A 12,182-nucleotide genomic window follows, 5' to 3' on the forward strand; every position below is an offset into this window, starting at 1 on the left:
TTATTTAGAAAAACTAGCATGCACCCACACATTTTAATAAATGATGCTTTACATAAATGGCACCTAAAATTTCACAGTAGTTTAGCAAAAACGGAGTTAAGGGTTTTAGCGGTGGCTTGAGATGGTTACTGACTTAAGAAGGAGAGTTTCTACAGTGGGTACCTTTGTGATTTCTGCCATAAAGAACATAGCATCAGTACACTTTCACATTGTTTTACTGTCTCTCCTGAGAAGTTTGCACTGTTAGGTGTTCCCGGCTTTAGTACCTTCCAGCGTTACCTTCTCCATGTATTCACTTGCTCTGCATGTGATTAATTTCCAGCAGAAAAAAAACTGTCTTCCTGACTGCCTAGTGGTAAAAGTATCAGCAATGTGCTTTGATGTAACGTTCAACCCAATTGCAAGGTGTAGCTATTCAATTCAATTCAAATGATCTTTATTCGGATATATTTAAAAACATCCATAAAAGTACATACAAATTACTTCAAACATTCCTATACACAGCCAAATAAGTGCAAATATCAATGTGCAAATAGTGCAAAAATATTTCTAAATCAAACATGTTCGTTTTGTTCGCATCAGAAAGCTCTAAAAGATGCGTCCGTTAAAATACATAAAAAGTCATCCCATGAACAATAAAACAGGTCTTAAGAAAACAGCATGTCTAAAAGTACATCCATTGTACAAATATGCAATGTGCAAGTGATAAAACAACCGGATAAATTAATGAAAACAGATCTTATAAAACAGCATATCTAATAGTACACCCAATGTGCAAAAATACAATGTGCAAATAATGAACAGGCTGTCAAGCCAGATTCATTGGGGTAAATGAACAACCATTGTGCAAAATACAGTATGTTGAGTGAGCAGAATAATAAACACACTTCAAGTCGTATTCATTGAGGCACGGGAACGGACAGCAATTTGAAGACAGTGACTAACTCTGTAAATTACATCGTCAGTACTTAGCATCCGTAGAACTCTAAAAGCCTCATTAAAATCCGTCAGGGCATTGGCTCTAAAATAGGGGATTAGAAAGTGTTTGGTATATTTTCCATAAAAGCCACAAAACCGTGTGAAATGCAGCAGACTTTGCTTTCCACCCTGGTTACATGGGCAAGATAAATTTCCCAAATTATGGGTGTAACCTAAGGGGAAGCAGAGTAAGTTTACCACACTCCCATCCCTAAATCTAAACAGCAAACTCCGATTCCATCTGCCCAGTTTCTTGCGCAGATAGCCTTGGGGCATGTTAAATGGCCTAGTACATAATACTTGTAAGGGTATATACCCAAGAATTGCTGGCTTTGTAAATTCAATTTTTTCTCTGTTCACTCGATACAGATCAAATAAGGCCCTTTTCACTGTAGTCTTATGTGATGAGTCAATTGTTTCGGGTGCTGAGAAAAGATGCCCCATTTCTACGCTTAGAAAGCTCATCTGTACCGCATTAAGCCAGGGAATATACTTTGCCCGCTCACTTTTTAAGCAATCTAAAATTATGTCACGGGTCAGTGAGGCGGCTGGGTTGCGCCAGATTTTTAACCAAAACAAAGCGGGTCTGGATTTTATAAAGTCCTCTATATATGGGAGATTCAATTCTCTATGGCACACGTATGATGGTGCCGAAATAACTTCTTCCAGAGCTTAGATCCATAAAACCTAGGTAAAGTGGGGATTTTTTTGCTATAATATATTTATCTAAAACTAAGTTTAGGTTCAAGCACTGCTCAACCGTCCCTACATTGCTTCTAAAACCTAACTGACATGGGTGTAAAATTTTATTTTCTTCGGCCCAAGTGCTGATCTTATTAAAAATGACCCTGCCCAAGATCTTCAGTGTATTGTCAATTAATGATATTGGGCGATAACTGCCAGGATCAAGTCTGTTCCCTTTTTTAAAAATAGGTACGATGGTGCTATTGGACCAGGAATCGGGCAATGCGGTAATGGATAAGTTATTAAAAACATTGCACAAGAGTGGGGACCATAGGTCAGGCTCTGATTTTATTAAGTCAATAGATACTCCATCGGGCCCTGGCGCTTTATTTCCTGCGCTTTGAAGGATTGCATCCTCTACTTCCGTTATTGAAATGTGCGGAAACTTAGATAATTGACCGTTTTCAATGGGAGGAGTCGATGCCATGTAAATATTTGTAAAGTGCTTCACCCATACGTCCCCTGGTATGCTACAATTTATGGGAGTGATATTGGAGCCAAGTGATTTCAGGTTCTTGACCTCGCTCCAAAACCCAGCAACATCCTTTGTTGCTGCAGTTCTTACGAGTGATTCCCAATGAGTTTTTAAAAGCTCTTCGGATCGTGTTCTTAAAGTACGTTTGTAGCTAGACCTCAGGGTCCTCACCAAAGACTGATCGGGTGGGTCACTTTTTAGGGCAGCTTTCAAATCTCTGTTTGCTCTAGAGCAGGAGTTATCAAACCATCTAGGATTAAAGTTAGTATTAATTAAAACTGGCTTAGATATCTCCTTCTTTATGGTCTTACACAGTTCCGTGAATGCTTCCACAATCGCATAGTCTGGGCAGTCGGAGGACAGGCAGGTGAATACTAATCCAGGATAGGATTTTACAACTCGGGCTAACACCCCCTTATTGTCAATCCCCTTCCAGACCACCCTGAGCTTGTCCGTCGACGCGACGAGGTTTTTTGCCCCTATTTCTATCCGCTTCAACTTTTTGTAAGGAAGTTTAAGAGTGGATAGGATAGGGTAATGGTCGCTATATATAGACCTAACTACTGTGGCCTCTAATAAAAGGTCCACAAGCGTAGGGGTCATGAATACATAATCAATTGTGGAAGCACTCCCATGCCCAATATAAGTAGCCACGGGACAGTTATTTTCCATAGTATTTGCCTTTTCCATAACGTTAATTAGGTACCTTGTGGCCAGAAGGTTGGATAATTCTTCACCTCTTTTACAGGGAGGAGTTTGACGGTGAATGTGTGCGTTAAAATCACCTCCTACACATATCCCATCAAGTTTGCCACACTTTTGTCCTTCTATAATATCGTCAATAAATTTAAACAGCCTTATAAAATTCATATTGGGATGTGTTTTAAAATCAGTTATAAAAATGTATTAAACATATTCTAACACTACTAATATAAAGCAATGCCTGGAAGTTTCTGTTGTGTGTTTCCAGTGGTTCAATTTTGACATCTGCACCTATTTTGACCCATATTGATAATCCCCCGCTGGGTCTACCCATAGCAGGTGTTGGAACGATTTGGTTAAAACAACTAAAACCATCAAAAAGTAGAGGAGTGGTGCACCAAGTTTCTTGAAACATCAAGATATCAATTTTAGAAACCCAGTCCACCCAGTCCCCATTTGTAACTTTAGCATTTAAACCAGCTACATTCCAGCTCAGGATTGCCAAATTGTTAGAGGATGGTACCGGGGTAAAAACATAGCTGTTGCCCTTGGGCACCTTATCATCATTAGCAATCACTGTAGTTGGATCAATAAATGAATCCCCTGCTAGGCCGAATGTATTAGAATAATTCCTGATTACTGAATCTGGCGAGATGGTTGATGGTCAGTCCAAAGTGCCCAGATCAGACAGTGCACTGTACCTATTATGTAAGGGGAGAGGTGAAAGAATGGTGCTGGGTGGTCTATGATGGGGTCTATAAAAGTAGCCCAATGGCAGAGTAGTTATGTCAGTAGGGGGGGAAAAAACACATATTAATACTACCAAGGATAAATTTAACTGTAGAGGGATTTCTAAAATTGATGACAATGCAATCCCCTTCTATATTCTTGGGTAGTGACCCAACCCAACTCACCCGCAGTGGTCAAAATTTCTCTCATAATATTAGGTCCTACCCCTTTGTGTTTGGATAGCCAGTCTGTACACTTGTTGTTTAGCTGCATCCATGACTCGCTCTGTCCCTCCCTTAACTGAGGTACGCCTGCCAAAATTATTACATAGGGGCAGGCGTCGGGGGGGGGCAAATGGAGGACAGGCCCTGAGTGCATTGTTGGCCTTATAGTAGTTGTTTGGCCCTTATCTAATGCAGTGTTAATAGGTACCTTCCTCCCTGTGGCATGCAGGGTGGGAGCATCCTTTAACGTATTGGTGGCTATAGTAATGGGGCATGTTGGTTCTGTGACTGCAGTCAGGGTGTGCTGGGGGTTTTTTGAAGTGTGATTTCTCCCTTTCGTTGGCGCCTTTCGATGCAGTGTTAACAATAGTTGCTTTTCTGGAAGCATTTTGCCCCTCACTCAAAATGCCCTTATTAGCAGTTTCTAAATCTTTCAAAAAGCGCTCACCCCTAATTAGGTCGAGACTAATAGCCCCCTTCCTTTTAACATCTTCATTCTTTATCAAGGTTTCAATGCGGTCTAATCTTTTAAAAATATTATTAAACTGTTTGATCATTTGACATTCTAACTGTTTAAAAATGGTATCTACAATGGTTTCCATAAAATTCGCATTTGATTTCATTGCAGTGATACTTTCACTAACCGGCTCAGTCTGTGTGCATATGCAATTTATACCATTTCTGGGAGGAGTAATGTCCAGGAGATCTCCGGCCAATTGCGCTTGTTTAATCGTAACACTACTGCCCCCTGTTATTTTTTGCTTCCCTCTAGTCCACATACTATGTGGTGTGGGTTGGCCCTTGTTATACAAAGCTGGTTTCCTTTTATTAGTTGAGGATTTTGGAGGGCCTCTTTTCCTTTTTCCTCCAGCGGGTTTAGCTTTCGGGGATACATGAGGGATAGGGACATATTCAGTAGTATCGAGCTGGGAGTCAAGAATAATAGTGTCACTTTCCTCTCCAGGGATAATAGATGGTAGGTGGAGCACATTGGACTTAGACACTGTAACAGTTGGGGATAAGGGTATGATGTGTTCTATACTTGAGTCCCGGGGCTCAGGGTGTGCACGTAAGCTCCAATGACATCCGTCTCTCTGTGCTCGCAATTTCATTGGCAACCATGTTGAAAGCATTGTCCAGCATACTTTCTAATGATAGCGGTGTACTCGGATGTGCCACATCCGGTTTACCAATTTGGATAGCAGAGCGCTTCCCCCTGGTGGACATGTCGCTTCTCTCACCTGTCTAGAGCTTAGATGGTTGGCCCGCCCGACCACTGTTGACCTCTGAGGGCCTCAGAGGGCCCGCCCTTTGCCCGGGCTTAGCCCGGCGCCGCCCGCGCGCGTCCCGCGACGCGGAGGGAGCCGTGAGTTTTAAAGCGCCTCCGGGCGCGCTGACAACAGGAAGGGGCGGGGCAGTGATGGGTCGCGGGAGCTGTAGTCTCCCCCAACAGCGGCCTGCGGTGTCGTGGAGGCGGCGGGGGAGACTCACAGCGTAGGTGCCCCGTCCAAAATGCAGCGTTGCAGCAATCCAGGAGCCCAGGTTGGTCGTGGCGCGGTGTCCGCTTGTGTGGAACACAATAGCACCCCCCGCTCCACCGAGGGAGCCGTGAGTTTTAAAGCGCCTCCGGGCGCGCTGACAACCGGAAGGGGGCGGGGCAGTGATGGTTCACGGGAGCTGTAGTCTCCCCCAACAGCGGCCTGCGGTGTCGTGGAGGCGGCGGGGGAGACTCACAGCGTAGGTGCCCCGTCCAAAATGCAGCGTTGCAGCAATCCAGGAGCCCAGGTTGGTCGTGGCGCGGTGTCCGCTTGTGTGGAACACAATAGCACTTGTGTGGAACACAATAGCTATTGTAGAGAATCCGACGCTCCGGGAAGGAAAAACAAATATAACACAAAGGACAGACTCATGGGCCTCTGCAAAGATTTGGACCCTGAAAACAATGCTTCCTTTTGAAGTCAAGGAGCGGGAAGGCCCCTCAATCTAACCATCCCAAACAGTAGGAGGAGGATTTCTTTAGAACAGTTTATCCTAGGGTCTCAACATTTTCGATTTCCTGGCTCAATCGTTAAGGTGCCTATTTGTATACATTGCATATACACACATGCACGTCTACCCATATTGGCGCCTCTAACTAGTCATCTCTGCCAGTACTTTGTAGGTAACATTCCATATTTTGCCTAGCACCAGCATACTATTCACCTAGCTCTTGAGGAAATGTGGCTCAAATATAATCGGCCAAACGAGGGCACTGAACCTTCAACCTTGACTCCCTTTCAGTTAACTTCATTGTGTGATCCTGGTCAAGTGTTTTGTTTACTTGGTTCTCCGTTTCTTAATCAACTAAAATTGGTGGTACTTGGATAAAGGTTAACCCGTTACTAAAAGCTATCTAAAACAAGTGTATATTGCTAAACAGCGCAGAGGTACTGGGTTTAACCAAAACTTTAATAGTGTTTGCAGGGGTGATGAGTTTTCAAGGCTTAATTATTGCTGTAAATTAGATGAAGGTGCAGCATATTGGGAAACTCGTGGTAGTTTTGTGGGTGAGTTCGACGGTACATCCTTATTCAATGAGAACTGAGCTGACCCTGCTGTAGCCCCTTTGTAGGCCTCAAGTCACCTATCCTATTGCAGATATAGTCTTATGCCCTGGCACTTGAAGAGGTCACCCTCCATTTAGCACCCCATGTTTCCTTAAAGCGATGCCTGGTAGTTCACAGAAAAGCATATAAATTACCTCAGTTCAAACAAAAGGCTTTGGTAACATCAGGTAATTGAAATTAAGATTTACATTGAATGTCTTTCGTACACACATCGCAGCACAAGTCAGGGGTGGAAAAGGGTGGACTGAGTCCCCTCACAAATCAGAGGGGACACAGTCGTGTTTTGCGCAAGGCAGAAGGAAGATCAGGTATGTCCCTTTTACAACTCTATGAACACCCATGCAGTTACCTAGCATTTTTATTACTATTTCCAATGGCAAACATATGCCTTTGTGTTTACTTGCAATGTGTCTCACAGTATTTTTGTGTCACTAGACATCTTCCCCCTCCTCCAGAGGAGCTCATGATGGGGGTAAACTGTCCACCACTGACATTAATTTCTTAACAATGTTGGGAGTGTGGTGTTGTAGTTTTTATGGTGTTACGAATTACAGCATAATCGAAACAGAGCACCAACAATTTGCTCTTTACAAAGATGTACATGAAACAACTTTTATGTACTCACTAAAAACTGCCGTTTTGACTGTATCTAAGAAGGGTCTTTAAAAATGTCACTACGTACCCCTTTGTGTTTGGGAAAACACATGATTTACAAGAAGTAAAACGAATATAAAACCTAGTTCAGCATTTCACTGCATAATTATATTTGTTTATGTAAAGCAATTATACAATTAGGGGGCCAATTCTGGAGAGCTGACAAAGCCTAACAATATAAACATTTTTTGTGTGCAAAATGCTACATTTTTAATGCATCGCACAAGATAGTAACGTTACTTGCTGTGACATCACTTCATGTGATTGTCTCTGTGCTTTGCCTATGCTAATTAGTCCACAAGCGATTTTCTCTAGAACTTGTGCCAGGCATACCATCACAAACCTGTCTACAAAAGCAGACTGCGGTGTCCCTTCTGTTTTCATATCCGCTCTTCTCATTCCTGGTGCTGATGAAGAGACAAATGCAGAGCACATGGAAGAACGAGCTGGCAAGCAGCACCGCGCCCACCAAATACACCTGAGGCACGAGGGGCCAAGTGAAAGGACAGAAATGGGGGTGGGCCAGAGGCCCATATGAAAGCGAAAGTTACATGGGTAAAATAAGGAGCTTTAATGAAAGCCCTCCTTAAGATAAGAGGTGAGAAGCCAAGGGGAGCAGGCCAGGCTGTCTCAGAGGGGTTAGGAAGAGCAGACATAGGGTGAGACATATGGTGCACAGGGAAGGCAAAGCATGAAGGGAGGGAGGGGCACGAGCTGCATGAGAAGGCAAAGCAAGGCACTTGTACTGTAGGCCCAGGAGGCGAGGGTGACAAGGCATCTTGGGGCCGTATGAGTCCCAAGGGTGGAACACAGAATAAAAGACCGAGATGGCAGGGGCGTAGAAGCAAATAAACCAGCCTCTTGCATGTCAGTGCTGTAAGTGTTCTTGAGCTGCAGTGCTCGAAGTGAATGAAAGTGCCTCGAGGAGAAAGTAAAATACCTGTTACCTGGCAATGTTGTGTGTGTACCACACGGAGCTGCAACTACGAGCTCCACTCCAACATGTTGGTCTTATGTTCCAGGGAAATGAAAGCGCAGACCCAAACTTTTGCACTGACCCTTTCAGTGCCAATAATCTGCTCAAAGCCCAGCCCGGACCAGGATGCACTGACAGAAAGCAAAGGTGTACTAGTGGGGCGCGCTAAGCCCCCCTCTCATCCAAAGCCAGTCGTGACCGTACTGCATGCCATCAGTGCAATCCCAGGCCACTACATTTCAGCACATAGTGGCATGTACTTCATTTAGACTTATTGACTGGCTTCGACCAACGGGGTTGAAGAGCTGTGTATCGGATTACAGCAAGTCTTTGTCTAGTTGTCCTTGGGACAAAATAGGCATTAAAACTTCTTGCCCTTGTGAGAAATCTAGATGTCTCAGGCGTCGGGAGATACAAATTCCCCACCCCTGGAGGGAACATATACCAATGCAAACAATATCCAACTCATTTCAAACGAACAAATGCACACGAAGGAGTGTGTAGGTGAAAAGACAAAAGTTTCAGAGACAAATACATTTGCAAAATTATTATGCAAAGTACTGTTCATTTAGCTAATACTAACCTAAGGAAATAGAGGAAATACCACCCCCTGGCCACGGAGATAGTAAAGGGTCCCCTGAGACCGATTCAGGGAACAAAGATTAGATCAGGATACTGGATACAGGATCAGAAAACTGGTAGGCCTCTATCAGCAAGCCGACGGACAGCGACAATCTTCCCTTTACTCTCGAGCAAAGCCTACTCCCCTCCCCTCTGGGGCACCTGAATTATACCCTAAACCCTACAGTACTTGAAACATTTACGAAAACTCAGTCTCTCATTGGCTGATTCGGGGGGTGTTCTATCACGCCACCATATTCATGATCATGTGTTCTTTAGTGTTTTTTGTCTATTACACTCTCCCATCTACACATTTTTTCGAGAAGGCAACATGTTTAAGTTTTATACATCTTTATTATTCAGCACTGCCTCTTTCGACAGAAAAAATTTGTGTGCTTCCTTTCATTCCCATGGATGTCTTTCCGTTACTTGGCAGACACGCAATGTGTTTTTTCGACGGTCAACAACGTTAGCCTCTGCCACTTCTCTTCTTTCTCTGTCAGAGCTCGATTTTCAGCATATTATTTAATTTTTGTTCATTTTAACACTTAACGTTCATGCAGAAATATAGGCCTATACTTTCTAAAATGAATGAAAACCGACATAATTTTTTTCACAAAAATGTACTTCTCACTGTTTACCTCCCACCATTGTACTAACCCAATGTTATTGTTTTCCTAGCAAGAGCATTATTGTGCGAAGCAGCATTATTTTATTAACTTTAGAAGCAGAATGAAAAAATGCGGCCTTGTCTTTCATTCATTAATCTTAGCATTAGTGCATACATGTGCAAAGCATTTCCCAATGTGTTCGTGTTGGTGCATATTAGTGTCACAGCACACTATTAGTAAATATTACTGGGGCGTTATTTCAAGCAGGTTTTATTTTGCAAAACCCTGCTCCATCACTAATATATCCAGAATCTGCAGCTGTTGCTAATTGAGTACCATCTAAGCCACAACATAGGCTATTTCTCTGTCTGAAGGTTGTAGATGTACTTCGGAGTGTAAAGGTGGCAGGTATAGTGTGTTAGCCGAATTGAGTGCATGGGTCCTGCATACATTATTCTTACCGCACAGGTTACACTAGCTGTTGTGTTCTCCTGTTCCTTAATTTTGTTCTCGTACATTCCCTTTCTGGATGGGTGTTTCTGTATTCCACCTTTGTCACTGTATGTCATTGTGTGGCTACATGATTGGCCTTAACACCTTTAATGTCCATATTGTGCATGTACAGCCTCAGTGTTTAAATTTAACTTGTTTTCTTACAGAAGCCATGTTGCCTGTGGTGTGGGCCGTGATCCGAACCTATGCCCCATACATTACGTTCCCTGTGGCGTTTGTGGTTGGGGCTGTCGGCTACCAGCTAGAGTGGTTCATCCGAAAGGATATGCCGCTGCCCAAGGAAGAGAAGAGCATCCTGGAGCAGCGGGAAGATCGCAAGCTGCAGGAGACTTCCGGCCAGGACCTTACTCAGGTGCTCAGCCTGAAAGAGAAGTTGGAGTTCACACCCAAGGCCGTGCTGAATCGCAACCGCCCAGAGAAAAGCTGAAACTAGGATGCCTTAAGGGAGTACCAGGAAATTCTGGGGGTTACGGCCATTCTGGGATGTACTGCAATCCTTTGGCACGTGAATGCCTTTTAGAATGTCCCAGAATCCTTGTGGGAGTTTAGGCCATTTCTGAAACGTTGGGAAACTTTGAGGGGCCGTGATGCTTAAGGAAGTTTCCAGCCTCCTGGGGCAAATGAGTGCCATTTTGGAATATCGTGAAATTATTTTGGGAGTGGGTTCACTTCGGAAAGTCTCAGAATCCTTCGGGGAGTGGGGCCCTTATACTATGAACATTGCTGGCAGCTCCCTGGATGTTTGACAGCCCAAGATGGTACACAAGTTTTCAGGAACTTGGGTTATCATACCTCTGTTTTTTCTTTGTACTTTCACCATCCATTCTTTTTCTCCTCCTCTCACTGGATCTCACACTTGCTGCTGTTCGTCATTGATTTGTGTATCAGTCTGGGCAGTGGTTGTTAGGAAAACACAGACCCCTTGCTGTGGTTTGCCAAAGAAATGTGTTGTTTTTATGTATTCATCATCCCAGTTACTGATAGCAAAGGGCAAAAGGCATGTGTACTCTGTTAATGCCCTTTAAATTATTGTGATTTTCGTCCTACTTACATATAGACATATTGTGACCTTTGCCCCATGTAAGAGGATGAAATAAAAAAAAGCATAATCAAATTCATTTACGTGGCCTTTATGCTTGCAAAAAGAAAGATGGCCATGGCGTGGAAAGCTTCAGAAGCCCTCTAAGGAAAAGTATTGCTCATGGATGTAAAGAAATGGACAAAAGCTGAACATTACACGCTGTTCAAAATACAGGAAGTGCTGGACACACCGCCTGAGACACTCTCCTGCAAGTAAAAACTGATGAATGCTCGCTTGAAACGTCGGTTAATTTATAGAAAGTTGACAAACTCTTCTGGAGAGGACAATACAGTAGTTACTGGAAAAACCCAATACACCACAGATTGGAACCCAGCCTGACAACCACATATCAGAGATAGTCAGGGTAGGCCATACAGACATAGAATCGATGATTAACCAGAGATAAATAAAGTACGAAAGGCATAGGCGACAGAAAGGAATGATCTCACCCCGAACCATATGACTGCACCTGTCTTCACACACCAAATATGGCAGAGCCTACCAACTTGATAAAGTGACAAAATGAAAAATGAAGACCATACCAGTAAAATGTCACTAGTTATAGAATAGGACGTTCTACATTATTTCAGTTTCTCTATAGCTCACAAAATTGATTGCAAATCACAACCTTAGTACAGCATATATGCTCAAATGTCAATCCCAATAAAGAGGCATTTGAAAAAAAAGTTGCTCTACCAATGAATAGGAGGCGTATCAGAAGATCTTGAAGCTATTAGATTTTTATGCTGCATAATTCAAAGTCCTTTTCTTTAAAGTACACGACCTACTAGTGGCTCAAAAACTCCTGTCTCTGAGAAGTATTTGACAAATATGAGTTTGTTCTTTGGTTATTCTAGCTCTCAATTCTTATGCAAGTCCTCAGGTTCGCACTGACCCATTTGTGTGGCCAGGCTTACTGCACCCAGGCCCCAAGCTTGGGAACCTCCCGCCAGCTTTCCACGGTCTGCACATGTGCTATTCTTTTAGAAGAGCAAATACAACTCAGCTGTTACTTTTTTTTCTGTTCACTGGTATTTTGTTAGGTCAGTGTGGTCTTGGTCTTCCAATGCCAAAAAGTTCTCGAGAATATGAGAGGTTTGCAAATAATTGATAATTGGTTAATTAATATGAGTACCCGCACTGCTTATTCCTCGCTGAGTACTGCAATGCCGTAGTCCTCTTGCCTTGCGCTTCTAGTGGAGAAATCCCAGTTGCATGCCTGCCTCAACAGTTACAACGAAGTCTGAATGCAAAGTTTGCATACCTTC

General features: G+C 43.3%; 1 protein-coding gene across 2 annotated transcripts in view; it reads left to right on the forward strand.

The window, feature by feature from the left end:
• SMIM12 (small integral membrane protein 12) overlaps positions 1-11,600 on the forward strand; it is a 37,899-nt gene extending 26,299 nt beyond the window's left edge. For both annotated transcript variants that reach the window (XM_085648012.1, XM_085648011.1), the window contains exon 2: positions 9,980-11,600. In XM_085648012.1, coding sequence (XP_085504138.1) covers positions 9,985-10,260 — 276 coding nt within the window. In that variant the 5' untranslated portion in view covers positions 9,980-9,984 and the 3' untranslated portion in view covers positions 10,261-11,600. The remainder of the gene's footprint in view (positions 1-9,979) is intronic.
• The last annotated feature ends 582 nt before the right edge of the window (positions 11,601-12,182 follow it).

Source organism: Triturus cristatus, chromosome 3_2, assembly GCF_964204655.1.
Source record: "Triturus cristatus chromosome 3_2, aTriCri1.1, whole genome shotgun sequence".
In the NCBI taxonomy this organism is placed as follows: Eukaryota; Metazoa; Chordata; class Amphibia; order Caudata; family Salamandridae; genus Triturus; species Triturus cristatus.